The sequence below is a fragment of the Blennius ocellaris genome, assembly GCF_963422515.1.
Source record: "Blennius ocellaris genome assembly, contig: SCAFFOLD_56, whole genome shotgun sequence".
NCBI lineage: Eukaryota > Metazoa > Chordata > Actinopteri > Blenniiformes > Blenniidae > Blennius > Blennius ocellaris.
Window position 1 is genome coordinate 159986 of NW_027661835.1, and position 22692 is coordinate 182677.

Below are 22692 nucleotides of genomic sequence, written 5' to 3' on the forward strand. Positions count from 1 at the left end.
CATCCATCCAGCATCCTTCCAACATCCATCCAGCATCCATCCATCAATCATCCATCCATCCAGCATCTACCCAGCATCCATCCAGCATCTATCTAACATCCTTCAAACATCCATCCAGCATCCATCCAGCATCTATCTAGCATCCATCCAGCATCCATCTAACATCTACCCAGCATCATCCATCATCCATCCACCCAGCATTCACCCAGTATCCATCAATCATCCATCCATCATCATCCATCCAGAATCCATCAATCATCCATCCATCATCATACATCCAGAATCCATCTACCCAGCATCCATCCAGTATCCATTATCCATCTATCATACTTTCAACATCCATCCAGCATCCATCCACCTAGCATCCATCCAGTATCCATCTGTCATCCTTCAAACATCCATCCAGCATCCATCCAGCATCTATCTAGCATCCATCCAGCATCCATCTAACATCTACCCAGCATCATCCATCATCCATCCACCCAGTATTCACCCAGTATCCATCAATCATCCATCCATCATCATCCATCCAGAATCCATCAATCATCCATCCATCATCATACATCCAGATTCCATCTACCCAGCATCCATCCAGTATCCATTATCCATCTATCATACTTTCAACATCCATCCAGCATCCATCCATCATCCATCCACCTAGCATCCATCCAGTATCCATCTGTCATCCTTCAAACATCCATCCAGCATCCATCCAGGATCTATCTAGCATCCATCCAGCATCCTTCCAACATCCATCCAGCATCCATCCATCAAACATCTACCCAGCATCCATCAATCATCCATCCATCCAGCATCTACCCAGCATCCATCCAGCATCCATCTATCATCCTTCAAACATCCATCCAGTATCCATCCATCCAGCATCCATCCATCAAACATCTACCCAGCATCCATCAATCATCCATCCATCCAGCATCTACCCAGCATCCATCCAGCATCCATCTATCATCCTTCAAACATCCATCCAGCATCCATCCATCCAGCATCCATCCATCAAACATCTACCCAGCATCCATCAATCATCCATCCATCCAGCATCTACCCAGCATCCATCCAGCGTCCATCTATCATCCTTCAAACATAGATCCAGCATCTATCCATCCAGCATCCATCCATCAAACATCTATTCAGCATCCATCCAGCATCCATCAATCATCCATCCAGGATCTATCCATCCAGTATCCATCTGTCACCCTTCAAACATCCATCCAGCATCTATCCAGCATCCATCATCCATCTATCATCCTTTCAACATCCATCCAGCATCCATCCATCATCCATCCATCCAGTATCCATCTGTCATCCTTCAAACATCCATCCAGCATCTATCCAGCATCCATCCAGCATCCATCCATCCAGCATCTATCCATCCAGCATCCATCCATCAAACATCTACCGAGCATCCATCAATCATCCATCCATCCAGCATCTACCCAGCATCCATCGAGCATCCATCTATCATCCTTCAAACATCCATCCAGCATCCATCCATCCAGCATCTATCCATCCAGCATCCATCCATCAAACATCTATTCAGCATCCATCCAGTATCCATCAATCATCCATCCATCCAGCATCTATCCATCCAAAATCTACCCAGCATCCATCCAGCATCCATCTATCATCCTTCAAACATCCATCCAGCATCCATCCATCCTGCATCCATCCATCAAACATCTACCCAGCATCCATCCACTATCCATCCACTATCCATCATACATACATCCCTCATCCATCTGTCCATCCCGCCATCATTCACCCATCCATCCTCCCATCATCCATATGTCCATCCATCCACCATCCATCTGTCCATCCATCTTCCATCTATCCATCCATTGCCCTCTGTCCATCTATCATACATACAGCCATCATCCATCTGTTTATCCATCCATCATTCATCTATCCAGTATCTATCCAGCATCCATCCAGCATCCTTCCAACATCCATCCAGCATCCATCCACCCAGCATCTATCCATCCAGCATCCATCCATCAAACATCTACCCAGCATCCCTCAATCATCCATCCATCCAGCATCTACCCAGAATCCATCCAGCATCCATCCATCATCCTTCAAACATCCAGCATCCATCCATCCAGCATCTATCCATCCAGCATCCACCCATCTAGCATCCATCCATCCAAAATCTACCCAGCATCCATCTATCATCCTTCAAACATCCATCCAGCATCCATCCATCCAGCATCTATCCATCCTGCATCCATCCATCAAACATCTACCCAATTTCCATCCACTATCCATCAATCATCCATCCATCCAATGTCTATCCAGCATCCATCCATCCAGCATCCATCCAGCATCCTTCCAACATCCATCTAGCGTCCAACCATCCATTCAGCATCCACCCATCCATCATCCATCTATCATCCTTCCAACATCTATCAAGCATCCATCCATCCACCCACCCATCGTCCATCTATCATCCTTCCAACACCAATCCATAATCCATCCATCAAACATCTACCCAGCATCCATCCATCATCCACCCATCCAGCATCCATCCAGCATATATCCAGCATCCTTCCAACATCCATCCATCCATCATCCATCCATCATCCATCTATCATCCTTCAAACATCCACCCAGCATCCATCTATCCAGCATCTATCCATTCCTCATCCTTCTGTCCACCCATCATCAATCTGCCCACCAATCATACATCCATCCATCTTCCTCTGTCCATCCAGCCACCATCCATATTTCCATCCATCCCTCATTCATCTGTCCATACATCATCCATCCATCAATCATCATACATACAGCCATCATCCTTCTGTTTATCCATCCATCATTCATTCATCCGTCCATCCATCCAGTCATCCATCATACATCTGTCCATCCACCCACCATTCACCCATCCATTTATCCATCTGACCATCCACCCATCTGTCCATCCACTCATCATTCATCCATCCATCTGTCCATCCACCCATCATTCATCCATCTCTCCATTCATACATCATCTTTTCATCCATCCAGCATCCATCCATTATCCATCTTCCCATGCATCCATCATCCAACATCCTCTGTCCATCCTTCCATCATTCATCTATCATCCATCTTTCCATCCATCATTCATCCATCGCTCCACTCATCCATCCATCTTTTCATACATCCATCATCAATCCATCCATCCCTCATCCATCTGTCCATCAATCCAGCCATTATCCTCTGTCATCCATCATCCATCTGTCCAACCATCCAAACTTCCACCCATCCATCCATCCATCCATCATCCTCTGTCCATCCATTTATTTTCCATCTGTCCATCATTCATGGATCCATTCAACCATCCTTCCACCTCTCCATGCATCCATCTTTTAATACATCCATCTGTCCATCCATTCATCATCCATCATCCATCAATTCATCCATCATCCTCTGTCTGTCCATCCATCATAAGCACACACACACACACACATGCAAGATTGTTATTATGGTGACTGTCAAAATAAAATACCAAGTTAGATTGTAATTACGGAGACAAAATAAAAGCACCAAGGACAGGAGAATATGGACTGGGGGTGAAAACAGTATGAAAGTCTTTTAATGTGACATCGACAGCAGAGTTCTCAATAAAAATTGAACCCGGATTGGTTCCCCTGAAAGCTTTGCTGGACGGACAGGAAGTGAAGGGTGTCGCCGTGGCAACTAGCGCTGCACTGTTTCTGGACGGACCAGACCAGACATGAACCTGACCTGGTCTTTCTTCTAAATCAGAAAACCCTCTAAACCAGGGGTCTCAAACTCAGATCCTGGAGGTGCAGCCCTGCATGTTCTCCATGTTCTCAATGTCCTCCATGTTCTCCACGTCCTCCATGTCCTCCCAAGTTCTTCATGTCCTCCATGTCCTCCACGTCCTTCACGTCCTCCATGTCCTCCATGTTCTCCACGTCCTTCATGTTCTCCACATCCTTCATGTCCTCCATGTCCTCCACATCCTCCATGTCCTCCATGTTCCACGTCCTTCATGTTCTCCTAGTCCTTCATGTTCTCCACATCCTTCATGTCCTCCATGTCCTCCATGTTCTCCATGTCTCCCTCCCCTGAATCTCCTGAAGGTTCTTCACCACGTTCGGCACAAAGCCAGATAACAAGCTGCTCATTGTGATCGGCCTGTTGAAGCAGGGAGACGTGGAGAACATAGAGAACATGGAGAACATGGGGGTATGGGGAACATGGAGAGCATGGGGAACATATGGAAGATGGAGAACATGGGAAATATGGAGAACATGGAGACCGTGGGGAACATGGATAACATGGGGAATATGGAGAACATGGGAATATGGAGAACATGGAGACCGTGGGGAACATAGGGAAGATGGAGAACTTGGGAAATATGGAGAACATGGAGACCGTGGAGAACATGGAGACCGTGGGGAACATGGAGACCGTGGGGAACATGGGGAACGTGGGGAACATGAAGAACATGGGGAATATAGAGACCGTGGGGAACATGGAGAACATGGAGAACATGGGGAACATGGGGAACATGGGGAACATGGAGACCGTGGGGAACATAGGGAAGATGGAGAACTTGGGAAATATGGAGAACATGGAGACCGTGGGGAACATGGAGACCATGGAGACCGTGGGGAACATGAAGAACATGGGGAATATAGAGACCGTGGGGAACATGGAGACCATGGAGAACGTGGGGAACATGGGGAACATGGGGAACGTGGGGAACATGGGGAACATGGGGAATATAGAGACCGTGGGGAACATGGAGAACATGGAGAACATGGGGAACATGGGGAACATGGAGACCGTGGGGAGCATGAAGAACATGCCGGACTGCAGACCTGGTGACACCCCTGATCAAAACCCTACAAAAATACTATATGAGACCGTTTCTGTCCAAACGATGTATCAGAGTCTTTCCAGTGGTTCTTGGTTCTTCATGGTACAAAGACTCTCTGATCAGAGTTATTGATCACCTCCTCATGGCCTCAGACCAAGAACTGGTCTCTGTTCTGGTCCTGTTCTGGTCCTGTTCTGGTCTCTGTTCGGGTCCAGTTCTGATCCCTGTTCTGGTCTCTGTTCTGGTCTATATTCTTGTCCTGTTCTGGTCCTGTTCTGATCTGTGTTCTGGTCTCTCTCTGTTCTGGTCCAGTTCTGGTCTCTGTTCTGGTCCAGTTCTGGTCTATGTTCCAGTCTCTGTTCTGGTCTCTGTTCTGATCTCTGTTCTGGTCTCTGTTCTGGTCTCTGTTCTGGTCCTATTCCAGTCTCTGTTCTGGTCTCTGTTCTGGTCTCTGTTCTGGTCTCTGTTCTGGTCTCTGTTCTGATCTCTGTTCTGGTCTTTGTTCTGGTCTCTGTTCTGGTCCTATTCCAGTCTCTGTTCTGGTCTCTGTTCTGATCTCTGTTCTGGTCCTGTTCTGGTCCTGTTCTGGTCCTGTTCTATCTCAGTTCTGCATCGATACTCTTGACCAGAACTTTGGTGCTGTTCCAGAAACACACTAAAGGTGCTTGACGCTGGTAGACCTTGAGGAACCAGAAGGGGCCTCGGCTCAGACCTGGACAATCAGCCGCCACTGGTCTAGACCAAGATCAGTGTTTTGGAAACTTGTCAGACTTTTGTTTTTTGATCAGGAACCTGAAACGTCGTTATCGTGTAAATAAGCAACCAGAAGGCAAAATAAAAGCTCCCCTGAAAATTCAATCTGGGCCTGAAGTACCTCATGGAGTTCCACAGAGTTCTGTGTCAGTACCGGTACCTTTCACATTCCACGGACTCCCTGAAGTAGTACCACCAGAAACCAAGCGGAACCTGGAACAACTTGTTGGATCTGAGTTCATGAGCTCATCCAGACAAGCTGATCAATATGTGAGTATCGTCAGCATAACTGTGGAATAGAAACTTCCTCTCTAGATGAAACTGTGACTGACAGGAAGTACTGACAGGAAGTACTGACAGGAAGTACTGACAGGAAGTACTGAGAGAATGTACTGACAGGAAGAACTGACAGGAAGCACTGACAGGAAGAACTGACAGGAAGTACTGACAGGAAGTACTGAGAGAATGTACTGACAGGAAGAATTGACTGGAAGTACTGACAGGAAGAACTGACTGGAAGTACTGACAGGAAGTACTGGCAGGAGGTACTGATAGGACGTACTAGCAAGAGGTACTGACAGGAACTACTGACAGGAATTACTGGCATGAAGTACTGACAGAAAGTCCTGACAGGAAGTAAGGAACTATTCATCTAAATGTCCTGAAGGGTACTGTGTGACTGTGTTGTTGCTAGGTGCTAGCCTAGAATGAGCTATTTGACCAGGAAGTACGAAGAACGCAGTTTTTACTAAAAGTGACCCTAAAAATCAAACCCGACGTTTCTCACAGCGTCTCTGATTGGCTCGTACGTCTTGATGATGATTGGTCAGAGCTAAGGAGGGCGGAGAAACCATGCCCCCCCCCCCCCCCCCCCCCACCAGAAACAAAGAAAATAGTTATTGTCCACGCCAGACTCACCAACAGACCCTGAATGCACCACTTCCTGTCAGATCGTCTCAATGACATTACGATTTACTGTGCTCATATTTCTGCAGGTTCATGTTAGCCGTTAGCATCCTGACCAAGCTAACAAAAGCCTTTGATGGATGACAGAAGCGAACCTGCCTGTGTGCAGATTATTTACTGTCCTGGAAACGTCTGAAAAGCAGAATCCGACCTGAAAAGTCGAAGCCTTTCATCTGGCGATCACGAGGTTCTGGTGAGCTTCGGGCTAGTAAACACCTCCAACGCCCCGACGAGTTCCAGGATCAGAGGCCAGCTCCTTGACCGGTCGAACGCTTGTAACACTTTTAACACTTTGAACACTTTAAACACTTTGAACGCTTTGAACACTTTAAACGCTTTGAACACTTTGAACGCTTTGAACGCTTTGAATGCTTCGAACACTTGAATGCTTTGAACACTTTGAACACTTTGAACACTGTGGACAAATGGACATTTTCCTGTATTTGTTCTCACAGCCCGGGAACAAGGACACCCTTTCATCCTTAAGCTGGTCTTAAGTGGATCTCGATGAGGATCCAGCTCACTGGAGAACAAACCATGGACCTGCACCTGGACCTGGACCTCCACCTGACGCTAGACTCCTAATCTGTTGGACTCACATCATCAGATGTTGAGCAGCTGCTCACTGTGTTTATGCAGTTTCACTTCAAAAAGTGACAACCATTCAGTGTCGGACCATCATGTGACTCTACGCGTTTCCAGCACAGTAGCGCTGTGGTGTGGGGTTCAGGGTACGGGGTTTAGGATAGGGAGTACAGGGTATGGGGTTTGGGGTAAGGAGCACAGGGTATGGGGTTTGTGCTACAGAGTACAGAGTATGGGGTACGAAGTACAGGGTTAAGGGTGCGGTGTTTGGGGTTCGGGATACAGCGTTCAGGGTTTGGGGTACGGCATTCAGGATACAGCATTTGGGGTTTGGGGTTCGGGGTGCAGGGTTCGGGGTACAATACCGTTTGCGCAGGGGTTGCTGCTGCATCTGTCGGTCCTCTTCTCGCAGTTGGAGCCAGTGAAGGAGGGGGGGCAGTGGCAGCTGTAGCCGCCGGCGGGTTTCTCCACGCAGGTGCCGCGGTTGAAGCACGGGTCGTCGGCACACCTGATGCCGCTGACCTCGCAGTTCTTGCCGTAGAATCCCTTCGGACACTCGCACCAGTAGTCGTCCAACAGGTCCTGTGGCAGAGAGGTGACAGGTCACGGGTCAGGGGTCACGGCGGACGTTAACTGAGACGGCGACTGGGACTCCTCCGAGCGTCGGTACCTTGCAGCCGCCGCCGTTCTTGCAGGGGTTGCTGTCGCACTCGTTGGTCTCGATCTGGCAGTTCTTCCCGGAGAAGCCGGGCCGGCAGGCGCAGGTGTAGCTGCCCTGGCCCGTGTTGGTGCACGACGCCTGGTTCTGGCACGGCCGGTGGTTGGTGCAGTAGTTCAGATCTGCAGGGAGGAACGGAGAGGTCAACCACACCGGCCCCACTAGCATCACATTGCAACAGAATCCTGTGGTGAAGCAACGACGATGACATTTCCCAGACGATAACATCTTCCAGACGCAAACCACTGAAGGATGAAGTGTTGAACTTCTGCTCCTCGGAAAACCAACGACAAAAGAAAAGTTTGGGCACTAAAGACGAAGGGTCATTAAGTCCTCTACAGAGAAAATGTGTATTTGTAGAAATTACTTCAAATCAACAAACAAACCAACTTCTGTAAAAACTTCAAGAAAACATCAAGAAAAAACAGTTTTTCTCAGACGACACAAGAATCTGAAGGTTTGTTGATCTGAACTATTAAAATATGCTGAATCTCATTCATGCAACAAGAAAAAAAAACCTCCTTGGATGTACCTGCTGGTACACGTTTAACCTTTGATCTTCTGCTGGTACACGTTTAACCTTTGACCTCCTGCTGGTCCAGGTTAAACCTTTGACCTACTGCCAATACATATTTGACCCTTTGATCTCCTGCTGGTACACATTTGACCTTTGACCTTCATTCTTTGTTGTATTTATATCTGACTCATGGTTTTGTCCGATTTTTTACTGCGAATTATTTACCTGGTGATGCAGTTGTAGTCTGTTCATTCATTTATTTATTCATTTGCACCACCTGCTCTGTGCGACCTAGAGGGGGGAGGGGCAGGTGAACTGCAGACTGCATGCAAGTACCAGAGGACAGCCCTGAATAGTAACGCTACAATAGTAACTCTACACTAGTAACTCTACGATTGTAACTGTACAATAGCAACGCTACATTAGTAACGCTACAATAGTAACTCTACAATAGTAACGCTACAATAATAACTCCACAATGGTAACGCTACAACAGTAACTCTACAAGAGTAACGCTACAACAGTAACTCTACAAGAGTAACGCTACAATAGTAACTCTACAATGGTAACGCTACGACAGTAACGCTACAATAGAAACGCTACAATAGTAACTCTGCCATAGTAACTACAATAGTAACTCTATAATAGTAACTCTACAATAGTAACTCTACAATAGTAACTCTACAATAGTAACACTACAATAGTAATGCTACAATAGTAACGCTACAATAGCAACTCTGCAATAGTAACTACAATAGTAACGCTACAATAGTAACTTTACAATAGTAACTCTACAATAGTAACTCTACAATAGTAATGCTACAATAGTAACGCTACAATAGTAACTCTACGATAGTAACGCTACAATAGTAACGCTACAATAGAAACGCTACGACAGTAACTCTGCAATAGTAACTGTACAATAGTAACTCTGCAATAGTAACTGTACAATAGTAACTCTACAATAGTAACGCTACAATAGTAACGCTACAATAGTAACGCTACAAGAGTAACTCTACAATAGTAACGCTACAATAGTAACTCTACAATAGTAACTCTACAATAGAAACGCTACGACAGTAACTCTACAATAGTAATGCTACAATAGTAACGCTATAATAGTAACTCTGCAATAGTAACTCTACAATAGAAACGCTACGACAGTAACTCTACAATAGCAACTCTACAATAGTAACGCTACAATAGAAATGCTACAATAGTAACTCTACAATAGTAACGCTACAATAGTAACACTACAATAGTAACTCTACAATAGTAACTCTACAATGGTACATGACCTACTGCTGATACATATTTGACCTTTGACCTCCTGCCGGTACATATTTGACCTTTGACCTTCATTCTTTGTTGTATTTATATCTGACTCGTGGTTTTATTGTCAGATTTTTTACTGCGAATTATTTACCTGGTGATGTAGTTGTAGTCTGTTGCACTCTTTATCTATTCATTCATGTATTTATTTATTTGCGCTACCTGCTCTGTGCGACCTTTTCATCGCCCCCTGGGGGCAAACAAAGTTTTTTATTGATTGACTGATTGAAAAAAGGGGGCAGGGCTTCCTGCCAAAACATCTTTTTACTCAGGAAAATTACAAAGTAGTGTAACATCTCTGTTCTTGGTGCAGTGATATAGTTTAGTCATGTTAGTTTGTTCCCACTCTTTTGTGTTACCTGAACGCACCGTTAGAGCGAAGTGGCCTGTGATTGGCTGAGAGTGGAGAAGGTGGAGGGGGAGGGGGGGGGGGGGGGGGCGGGTCAGGTGAGCTGCAGACTGCATGCAAGTGCCAGAGGGCTGCCCTGAAGCGCGCAACAATATTAAGGCTACAATATTAAGGCTACAATATTAAGGCTACAATATTAACGCTACAATAGTAACGCTACGATAGTGATGCTAGAATAGTAGTGCTACGATAGTAACTCTACACTAGTAACGCTACAATAGTAACACTACGATCGTAACGCAACAATAGTAACTCGAAAATAGTAACGCGAAAATAGTAACGCTACGATAGTAACGCTACAATAGTAATGCTACAATATTAACGCTACAATATTAACGATATGATAGTAACTCTAAAATAGTAACGCTACAATTGTTACTCTACAATAATATTGCTACAATAGTAGTGCTACGATAGTAACTCTCCAATAGTAACGCGAAAATAGTAACGCGAAAGTAGTGACGCGAAAATAGGAACACGAAAATAGTAACGCTACGATAGTACCGCTACGATAGTAACGCTACATTAGTAACGCTACATTAGTAATGCTAAAAAAAGAACTCTACAATAGTAACTCTACCATAGTAACTACAATAGTAACGCTACAATGGGAACGCAAAAATAGTAACGCTGCAATAGTAATGCTGTGATAGTAACTCTACAATAGTAACTCTACAATAGTAACTCTACAATATTAACGCTACAATAATAACTCTGCAATAGTAATGCTATGATAGTAACTCTACAATAGTAACTACATAGTAACTACAATAGTAACTCTACCATAGTGACTACAATAGCAACGCTACGATCGTAACGCTACAATAGTAGCGCTACAATAGTAATGCTACAATAGTAACGCTACAACAGTAACTCTACGATCGTAACGCTACAGTAGTAACACTACAATAGTAATGCGAAAATAGTAACTACAATAGTAACCCTATGATAGTAACTCTACAATAGTAACTCTACATTAGTAATGCTACAATAGTAACTCTACAATAGTAACTCAACCATAGTAACTACGATAGTAACGCTACGATAGTAATGTTACGATAGTAATGCAATGATAGTAACTCTACGATAGTAACTCTACAATAGTAACTCTAAAATAGTAACTACAATAGTAACTCTACAATAGCAACACTACAATAGAAACACTACAATAGTAACACTACGATCGTAATGCTACGATAGTAACGCTACAATAGTCACGCGAAAATAGTAACACGAAAATAGTAACTCTACAATAGTAACTCTACCATAGTAACTACAATAGTAAAGTAACTCTACAAAATTAACGCTACGATAGTGACGCTACAATAGTAATGCTACAATAGTAATGCTACAATAGTAACTCTACAATAGTCACTCTACCATAGTAACTACAATAGTAACGTACAATAGTAACAATACGATAGTAACGCTACATTCGTAACGCTACGATAGTAACTACAATAGTAACGCGAAAATAGTGACACGAAAATAGTAACTCTACGATTGTAACTACATTAGTAATTTGTCACCAGCATCACTGCACATCATGCTACGTACAGTAGAGTACAGTACAGTAGAGTACACTACTGTACCCTACTGTACTGTATTTGTACTGTAGAGTACTGTACTGTACAGCACCGTACTGAACTGTACTGTATTGTACTGTACTCTACTGTACTGTACAGTACATTACAGTACAGTACTATACTGTAATGTACTGTACTATATATTGGAGTACTGTACTGTAAGGTACTGTACTTGTAGATACAGTACTTTACTGTAATGTACAATAGTACAGCACAATACAGTACAGTAGAATACAGTACAGCACTGTAATGTACAACAGAAGAGTACAGTGCAGTACAGTTGAGTGCAGTACAGTACAGTACAGTAGAGTGCAGTACAGTAGAGTGCAGTAGAGTGCAGTAGAGTGCAGTACAGTACAGTAGAGTACAGACCAGTAGAGTGCAGTACAGTTGAGTGCAGTAGAGTAGAGTGCAGTACAGTACAGTACAGTACAGTACAGTAGAGTGCAGTAGAGTAGAGTGCAGTACAGTAGACTTCAGTACAGTAGAGTGCAGTAGAGTACAGTACAGTAGAGTAGAGTGCAGTACAGTAGAGTAGAGTGCAGTACAGTAGAGTGCAGAAGAGTGCAGTACAGTACAGTGCAGTAGACAACAGTAGAGCACAGTGCAGTAGAGTACAGTAGAGTGCAGTACAGTAGAGTGCAGTAGAGTACAGTAGAGTGCAGTACAGTAGAGTGCAGTAGAGTACAGTAGAGTGCAGTACAGTAGAGTGCAGTAGAGTACAGTAGAGTACAGTACAGTACAGTGCAGTAGAGCACAGTAGAGTGCAGTACATTAGAATACAGTGCAGTAGAATACAGTAGAGTGCAGTGCAGTAGAGTACAGTGCAGTAGAGTACAGTAGAGTGCAGTACAGTAGAGTGCGCTAGAGTAGAGTAGAGTTCAGTACAGTAGAGTACAGTGCAGTAGACTACAGTAGAGTACAGTAGGATACAGTAGAGTACAGTACAGTAGGATGCAGTAGAGTACAGTACAGTACAGTGCAGTAGAGTACAGTAGAGTGCAGTAGAGTGCAGTAGAGTACAGTAGAGTACAGTACAGTAGAGTGCAGTAGAGTAGAGTGCAGTACAGTAGAGTACAGTACAGTAGAATTATCGTGTGACAAATAGCGACTTGAAAACATCAATAAACCAGAAATGTATCAGAAAATTATCAAGTTAAATTAAAGAGAAGCAAAAAAATACAATCATCAGAACCATCATCTTCAGAACCATCTTCATCTTCAGAACCATCTTCATCATCAGAACCATCATCATCAGAATCATCATCTTCAGAACCATCTTCATCTTCAGAACCATCTTCATCATCAGAACCATCATCATCATCAGAACCATCTTCATCATCAGAACCATCATCATCTTCAGAACCATCATCATCATCAGAACCATCTTCATCTTCAGAACAATCATCATCATCATCACCACCATCGTCATCTTGATATTCTTCCTCCTCATTATCTCCGTCTTCATCATCTTCCTCATCTCGGTCATCGTCATTGTCGTCGTCATCTTCCTCATCATCATCATCACCACCTTCATCCTTCTGGAGCTCCGTGGTGATTGGTCGATATGCAGACGACATGCTGCTGTGAGTCGGACTGACTCCGCCCACTGAACTCAATCTCTGTGTTTGTAACAAGATCAACGTTCCGCCGTCGGTTCCGTCAAACTCCAGCCGAGTCCAACATTGAAGAACGTTGAACATTGAAGAACATTGAAGAACGTTGAAGAACATTGAAGAATGTTAAAGAACATTGAAGAACGTTGAAAAATGTTGAAAAATGTTGAAAAATGTTGAAAAATGTTGAAAAATGCTGAAAAACGCTGAAAAACGCTGAAACACGTTGAACAAAATTGAAGAACGTTGAAGAATATTAAAGAACGTTAAAGAGGGCTGAAGAATGTTAAAGAACAATAAAGAACAGTGAAGGATGTTAAAGAATGTTAAAGAGCATTGAAGAACGTTAAAGTACGTTAAAGTACATTAAAGAGTGTTAAAGAACATTGAAGAAATGTGAAGGGTGTCAAAGAACATTAAAGAGCATTGAAGAACACTAAAGAACATTAAAGTACATTAAAGAGTGTTAAAGAGCATTGAAGAACGTTAAAGAACGTTAAAGAACGTTAAAGAACATTGAAGAACGTTAAAGAACATTAAAGAACATTAAAGTACGTTAAAGTACATTAAAGAGTGTTAAAGAACATTGAAGAAAAGTGAAGGATGTCAAAGAACATTAAAGAGCATTGAAGAACGTTAAAGAACATTAAAGAACATTAAAGAACATTAAAGTACATTAAAGAGTGTTAAAGAACATTGAAGAATTGTGAAGGATGTTAAAGAACATTAAAGAGCATTAAAGTACATTAAAGAGTGTTAAAGAACATTGAAGAACGGCGAAGGATGTTAAAGAACGTGAAAGAACGTTAAAGAGCATTGAAGAACGTTAAAGAATGTTAAAGAGCATTACAGAACATTATAGAGCATTAAAGAACGTTAAAGAACGTTAAAGAACATTGAAGAACGGTGAAGGATGTTGAAGGATGTTGAAGAACGTTAAAGAACATTAAAGAACGTTAAAGAGCATTGAAAAATGTTAAAGATAATTGAAGAACGTTAAAGAACTTTGAAGAACAGTGAAGGATGTTAAAGAACTTGAAAGAACGTTAAAGAGCATTGAAGAACGTTAAAGAACATTGTAGAGCGTTAAAGAGCGTTAAAGAACGCTAAAGATAATTGAAGAATGTTAAAGAATATTGAAGAACGTTAAAGAACATTGAAGAACGGTGAAGGATGTTAAAGAACGTTAAAGAGTATTGAAGAACGTTAAAGAACGTGAAAGAACATTAAAGAGCATTGAAGAACGTTAAAGAACATTGAAGAACGATAAAGAACGTTAAAGAACATTAAAGTACGTTAAAGTACATTAAAGAGTGTTAAAGAACATTGAAGAAATGTGAAGGATGTTAAAGAACGTGAAAGAACGTTAAAGAGCATTGAAGAACGTAAAAGAACGTTAAAGAGCGTTACAGAACATTGTAGAGCATTAAAGAGCGTTAAAGAACGTAAAAGATAATTGAAGAACGTTAAAGAATATTGAAGAACGCTAAAGAACATTGAAGAACGGTGAAGGATGTTAAAGAACGTGAAAGAACACTAAAGAGCATTGAAGAACGTTAAAGAACATTGTAGAGCATTAAAGAGCGTTAAAGAACGTTAAAGATAATTGAAGAACGTTAAAGAATATTGAAGAACGTTAAAGAACATTGAAGAACGGTGAAGGATGTTAAATAACGTTAAAGAGCGTTAAAGAACGTTAAAGAACGTTAAAGAGCATTGAAGAACGTTAAAGAACGTTAAAGAGCATTGAAGAATGTTAAAGAACATTTAAGAACATTAAAGTACGTTAAAGTACATTAAAGAGTGTTAAAGAACATTGAAGAAATGTGAAGGGTGTCAAAGAACATTAAAGAGCATTGAAGAACGTTAAAGAACGTTAAAGAACGTTAAAGAACGTTAAAGAACATTGAAGAACGTTAAAGAACATTAAAGAACATTAAAGTACGTTAAAGAACATTGAAGAAATGTGAAGGGTGTCAAAGAACATTAAAGAGCATTGAAGAACGTTAAAGAACGTTAAAGAACGTTAAAGAACGTTAAAGAACATTGAAGAACGTTAAAGAACATTAAAGAACATTAAAGTACGTTAAAGTACATTAAAGAGTGTTAAAGAACATTGAAGAAATGTGAATGGTGTCATAGAACATTAAAGAGCATTGAAAAACCTTAAAGAACATTAAAGTACATTAAAGAGTGTTAAAGAACATTGAAGAACGGTGAAGGATGTTGAAGAACGCTACAGAACGTTAAATAGCATTGAAGAGCATTGAAGAACATTAAAGATAATTGAAGAACGTTAAAGAACATTGAAGAACGGTGAAGGATGTTGAAGAACGTTAAAGAACGGTAAAGAGCGTTAAAGAGCATTGAAGAACGTTAAAGATAATTGAAGAACGTTAAAGAACGTTAAAGAACATTGAAGAACGGTGAAGGATGTTAAAGAACAGGAAAGAACGTTAAAGAACATTGAAGAACGGGGAAGGATTTGAAGAACGTTAAAGAACGTTAAAGAGCGTTAAAGAGCATTGAAGAACGTTAAAGATACTGGAAGAACGTTAAAGAACATTGAAGAACGGTGAAGGATGTTAAAGAACAGGAAAGAACATTAAAGAGCATTGAAGAACGTTAAAGAACGTTAAAGAGCGTTAAAGAACATTGAAGAACGTGAAAGAACGTTAAAGAGCATTGAAGGATGTAAAAGAACGTTAAAGACCGTTAAAGAACATTGAAGAACGTGAAAGAACGTTAAAGAACATTGAAGAACGGTGAAGAATGTTGAAGGATGTTGAAGAATGTTAAATAACGTTGAAGAACGTTAAAGAACGTTGAAGAATGGTGAAGGATGTTAAAGAACGTTAAAGAACATTGAAGAACGTTAAAGAACGTTAAAGAACATTAAAGTACGTTAAAGTACATTAAAGAGTGTTAAAGAACATTGAAGAAATGTGAAGGGTGTCAAAGAACATTAAAGAGCATTGAAGAACGTTAAAGAACATTAAAGAACATTAAAGTACGTTAAAGTACATTAAAGAGTGTTAAAGAACATTGAAGAAATGTGAATGGTGTCAAAGAACATTAAAGAGCATTGAAGAACGTTAAAGAACATTAAAGTACATTAAAGAGTGTTAAAGAACATTGAAGAACGGTAAAGGATGTTGAAGAACGCTACAGAACGTTAAAGAGCGTTAAAGAGCATTGAAGAATATTAAAGATAATTGAAGAACGTTAAAGAACATTGAAGAATGGTGAAGGATGTTAAAGAAAGTGAAAGAACGTTAAAGAGCATTGAAGAACGTTAAAGAACGTTAAAGAGCGTTACAGAACATTGTAGAGCGTTAAAGAGCGTTAAAGAGCGTTAAAGATAATTGAAGAACGTTAAAGAATATTGAAGAACGTTAAAGAACATTGAAGAACGGTGAAGGATGTTAAAGAACGTGAAAGAACGTTAAAGAGCATTGAAGAACGTTAAAGAACGTTAAAGAGCGTTACAGAACATTGTAGAGCGTTAAAGAGCGTTAAAGAACGTTAAAGATAATTGAAGAATGTTAAAGAATATTGAAGAACGTTAAAGAACATTGAAGAACGGTGAAGGATGTTAAAGAACGTGAAAGAACGTTAAAGAGCATTGAAGAACGTTAAAGAACGTTAAAGAGCGTTAAAGAACATTGAAGAACGTTAAAGAACGTTAAAGAACATTGAAGAACGGTGAAGGATGTTGAAGGATGTTGAAGAACGTTAAAGAACATTAAAGAACGTTAAAGAGCATTGAAAAATGTTAAAGATAATTGAAGAACGTTAAAGAACATTGAAGAACAGTGAAGGATGTTAAAGAACGTGAAAGAACGTTAAAGAGCATTGAAGAATGTTAAAGAACATTGTAGAGCATTAAAGAGCGTTAAAGAACGTTAAAGATAACTGAAGAATGTTAAAGAATGTTGAAGAACGTTAAAGAACATTGAAGAACGGTGAAGGATGTTAAATAACGTTAAAGAGCGTTAAAGAACGTTAAAGAGCGTTAAAGAATATTGAAGAACGGTGAAGGATGTTGAAGAACGTTAAAGAACGTTAAAGAGTATTGAAGAACGTTAAAGAACATTAAAGAGCATTGAAGAACGTTAAAGAACATTGAAGAACGATAAAGAATGTTAAAGAGCATTGAAGAACGTTAAAGTACATTAAAGAGTGTTAAAGAACATTGAAGAAATGTGAAGGATGTTAAAGAACGTGAAAGAACGTTAAAGAGCATTGAAGAACGTAAAAGAACGTTAAAGAGCGTTACAGAACATTGTAGAGCATTAAAGAGCGTTAAAGAACGTTAAAGAGCATTGAAGAACGTTAAAGAATATTGAAGAACGCTAAAGAACATTGAAGAACGGTGAAGGATGTTAAAGAACGTGAAAGAACACTAAAGAGCATTGAAGAACGTTAAAGAACATTGTGGAGCATTAAAGAGCGTTAAAGAACGTTAAAGATAATTGAAGAACGTTAAAGAATATTGAAGAACGTTAAAGAACATTGAAGAACGGTGAAGGATGTTAAATAACGTTAAAGAGCGTTAAAGAACGTTAAAGAACGTTAAAGAGCATTGAAGAACGTTAAAGAACGTTAAAGAGCATTGAAGAACGTTAAAGAACATTGAAGAACGTTAAAGAACATTAAAGAACATTAAAGTACGTTAAAGTACATTAAAGAGTGTTAAAGAGCATTGAAGAAATGTGAAGGGTGTCAAAGAACATTAAAGAGCATTGAAGAACGTTAAAGAACATTAAAGAACATTAAAGTACGTTAAAGTACATTAAAGAGTGTTAAAGAACATTGAAGAAATGTGAAGGGTGTCAAAGAACATTAAAGAGCATTGAAGAACGTTAAAGAACGTTAAAGAACGTTAAAGAACGTTAAAGAACATTGAAGAACGTTAAAGAACATTAAAGAACATTAAAGTACGTTAAAGTACATTAAAGAGTGTTAAAGAACATTGAAGAAATGTGAATGGTGTCATAGAACATTAAAGAGCATTGAAAAACCTTAAAGAACATTAAAGTACATTAAAGAGTGTTAAAGAACATTGAAGAACGGTGAAGGATGTTGAAGAACGCTACAGAACGTTAAATAGCATTGAAGAGCATTGAAGAACATTAAAGATAATTGAAGAACGTTAAAGAACATTGAAGAACGGTGAAGGATGTTGAAGAACGTTAAAGAACGGTAAAGAGCGTTAAAGAGCATTGAAGAACGTTAAAGATAATTGAAGAACGTTAATGAACATTGAAGAACGGTGAAGGATGTTAAAGAACAGGAAAGAACGATAAAGAGCATTAAAGAACATTGAAGAACGGTGAAGGATTTGAAGAACGTTAAAGAACGTTAAAGAGCGTTAAAGAGCATTGAAGAACGTTAAAGATAATTGAAGAACGTTAAAGAACATTGAAGAACGGTGAAGGGTTTGAAGAACGTTAAAGAACGTTAAAGAGCGTTAAAGAGCATTGAAGAACGTTAAAGATAATTGAAGAACGTTAAAGAACATTGAAGAACGGTGAAGGATGTTAAAGAACAGGAAAGAACATTAAAGAGCATTGAAGAACGTTAAAGAACGTTAAAGAGCGTTAAAGAACGTTAAAGAGCGTTAAAGAACATTGAAGAACGTGAAAGAACGTTAAAGAACATTGAAGAACGGTGAAGAATGTTGAAGGATGTTGAAGAATGTTAAAGAACGTTGAAGAACGTTAAAGAACGTTGAAGAATGGTGAAGGATGTTAAAGAACGTTAAAGAACATTGAAGAACGTTAAAGAACGTTAAAGAACATTAAAGTACGTTAAAGTACATTAAAGAGTGTTAAAGAACATTGAAGAAATGTGAATGGTGTCATAGAACATTAAAGAGCATTGAAGAACGTTAAAGAACATTAAAGTACATTAAAGAGTGTTAAAGAACATTGAAGAACGGTGAAGGATGTTGAAGAACGCTACAGAACGTTAAATAGCATTGAAGAGCATTGAAGAACATTAAAGATAATTGAAGAACGTTAAAGAACATTGAAGAACGGTGAAGGATGTTGAAGAACGTTAAAGAACGGTAAAGAGCGTTAAAGAGCATTGAAGAACGTTAAAGATAATTGAAGAACGTTAATGAACATTGAAGAACGGTGAAGGATGTTAAAGAACAGGAAAGAACGATAAAGAGCATTAAAGAACATTGAAGAACGGTGAAGGGTTTGAAGAACGTTAAAGAACGTTAAAGAGCGTTAAAGAGCATTGAAGAACGTTAAAGATAATTGAAGAACGTTAAAGAACATTGAAGAACGGTGAAGGATGTTAAAGAACAGGAAAGAACATTAAAGAGCATTGAAGAACGTTAAAGAACGTTAAAGAGCGTTAAAGAACATTAAAGAGCGTTAAAGAACATTGAAGAACGTGAAAGAACGTTAAAGAGCATTGAAGGATGTTAAAGAACGTTGAAGAACGTTAAAGAACGTTGAAGAATGGTGAAGGATGATAAAGAACGTTAAAGAGCATTGAAGAACATTGAAGAACGTTAAAGAGCATTGAAGAACGTTAAAGAACATTAAAGAACATTAAAGTACGTTAAAGTACATTAAAGAGTGTTAAAGAACATTGAAGAACGGTGAAGGATGTTGAAGAACGCTACAGAACGTTAAAGAGCATTAAAGAGCATTGAAGAACATTAAAGATAATTGAAGAACGTTAAAGAACATTGAAGAACGGTGAAGGATGTTGAAGAACGTTAAAGAACGGTAAAGAGCGTTAAAGAGCATTGAAGAACGTTAATGAACATTGAAGAACGGTGAAGGATGTTTAAGAACAGGAAAGAACGTTAAAGAGCATTGAAGAATGTTAAAGAACATTAAAGAGCGTTAAAGAACATTGAAGAACGGTGAAGGATTTGAAGAACGTTAAAGAACGTTAAAGAGCGTTAAAGAGCATTGAAGAACGTTAAAGATAATTGAAGAACGTTAAAGAACATTGAAGAACGGTGAAGGATGTTAAAGAATAGGAAAGAACATTAAAGAGCATTGAAGAACGTTAACGAACGTTAAAGAGCGTTAAAGAACATTGAAGAACGTGAAAGAACGTTAAAGAGCATTGAAGGATGTTAAAGAACGTTGAAGAACATTGAAGAACGGTGAAGGATGTTGAAGGATGTTGAAGAATGTTAAAGAACGTTGAAGAACGTTAAAGAATGGTGAAGAATGGTGAAGGATGTTAAAGAACGTTAAATAGCATTGAAGAACATTAAAGAACGTTGAAGAATGTTGAAGAACGTTAAAGAACATTGAAGAACGTTAAAGAACCTTGAAGAACATTAAAGAACATTGAAGAAGGTTAAAGAACGTTGGAGAACGTTAAAGAACGTTGAAGAATGTTAAAGAACGTTAAAGAACCTTGAAGAACATTAAAGAATGTTGAAGAACGTTAAAGAACGTTGAAGAATGTTAAAGAACATTAAAGAATGGTGAAGCATGTTAAAGAATGTTGAAGAATGTTAAAGAACATTAAAGAATGGTGAAGCATGTTAAAGAACGTTGAAGAATGTTAAAGAACATTAAAGAATGGTGAAGCATGTTAAAGAACGTTGAAGAATGTTAAAGAACATTAAAGAATGGTGAAGCATGTTAAAGAATGCTAAAGAGCATTGAACAATGTTGAAGAACATTGAAGAATGTTAAAGAACATTAAAGAATGGTGAAGCATGTTAAAGAATGTTGAAGAATGTTAAAGAACGTTAAAGAATGTTGAAGAATGTTAAAGAACGTTGAAGAACATTAAAGAACATTAAAGAACCTTGAAGAATGTTAAAGAACCTTGAAGAACCTTGAAGAACATTAAAGAACATTGAAGAATGTTAAAGAACGTTGAAGAATGTTAAAGAACGTTGAAGAACGTTAAAGAACGTTGAAGAACGGTAAAGAATATTGAAGAACGTTGAAGAACGTTGAAGAACGGTAAAGAACATTGAAGAACGTTGAAGAACATTGAAGAACATTGATGAACGGTAAAGAATGTTGAAGAACGTTGAAGAAAGTTAAAGAACATTGAAGAACGTTGAAGAACGTTAAAGAACGTTGAAGAATGTTGAAGAACGTTAAAGAACATTGAAGAACGTTAAAGAACATTGAAGAACATTAAAGAGTGTTAGAGCGTTAAAGAACTTTAAAGAGTGTTAAAGAACATTAAAGAACATTAAAGAGCGTTATAGAACGTTGAAAAACGTTGAAGAATGTTAAAGAACATTAAATAACTTTAAAGAGTGTTAAAGAACGTTAAAGAATGTTAAAGAACATTAAATAACTTTAAAGAGTGTTAAAGAACGTTAAAGAATGTTGAAGAATGTAAAAGAACATTAAATAACTTTAAAGAGTGTTAAAGAACGTTAAAGAATGTTGAAGAATGTAAAAGAACATTAAAGAACGGTGAAGGATGTTAAAGAACGTTAAAGAGCATTGAAGAGCATTGAAGAATGTTAAAGAACGTTAAAGAACTTTAAAGAACGTTAAAGAACATTGAAGAACGTTAAATAACTTCAAAGAGTGTTAAAGAACGTTAAAGAACGTTGAATAATGTTAAAGAACATAAAAGAACATTAAAGAGTGTTAAAGAACGTTAAAGAACTTTAAAGAACGTTAAAGAACATTGAAGAACATTGAAGAACGTTAAAGAACGTTGAAGAATGTTGATAAACGTTAAAGAACGTTGAAGAACGGTAAAGAACATTGAAGAACGTTGAAGAACATTGAAGAACATTGATGAACGGTAAAGAATGTTGAAGAACGTTGAAGAAAGTTAAAGAACATTGAAGAACGTTGAAGAACGTTAAAGAACGTTGAAGAATGTTGAAGAACGTTAAAGAACATTGAAGAACGTTAAAGAACATTGAAGAACATTAAAGAGTGTTAGAGCGTTAAAGAACTTTAAAGAGTGTTAAAGAACATTAAAGAACATTAAAGAGCGTTATAGAACGTTGAAAAACGTTGAAGAATGTTAAAGAACATTAAATAACTTTAAAGAGTGTTAAAGAACGTTAAAGAATGTTAAAGAACATTAAATAACTTTAAAGAGTGTTAAAGAACGTTAAAGAATGTTGAAGAATGTAAAAGAACATTAAAGAACGGTGAAGGATGTTAAAGAACGTTAAAGAGCATTGAAGAGCATTGAAGAACGTTAAAGAACATTGAAGAACGTTAAATAACTTCAAAGAGTGTTAAAGAACGTTAAAGAACGTTGAATAATGTTAAAGAACATAAAAGAACATTAAAGAGTGTTAAAGAACGTTAAAGAACTTTAAAGAACGTTAAAGAACATTGAAGAACGTTGAAGAACGTTAAAGAACGTTGAAGAATGTTGATAA

General features: G+C 39.1%; 1 protein-coding gene across 1 annotated transcript in view; it reads right to left on the minus strand.

The window, feature by feature from the left end:
- LOC308148767 (delta-like protein C) overlaps positions 1–22692 on the minus strand; it is a gene marked incomplete at its 5' end in the record, with an annotated part of 173783 nt that overhangs the window by 120614 nt on the left and 30477 nt on the right. The window contains 2 exons of the mRNA XM_080522278.1: positions 7516–7732; positions 7821–7990. Coding sequence (XP_080378404.1) covers positions 7516–7732; positions 7821–7990 — 387 coding nt within the window. The remainder of the gene's footprint in view (positions 1–7515; positions 7733–7820; positions 7991–22692) is intronic.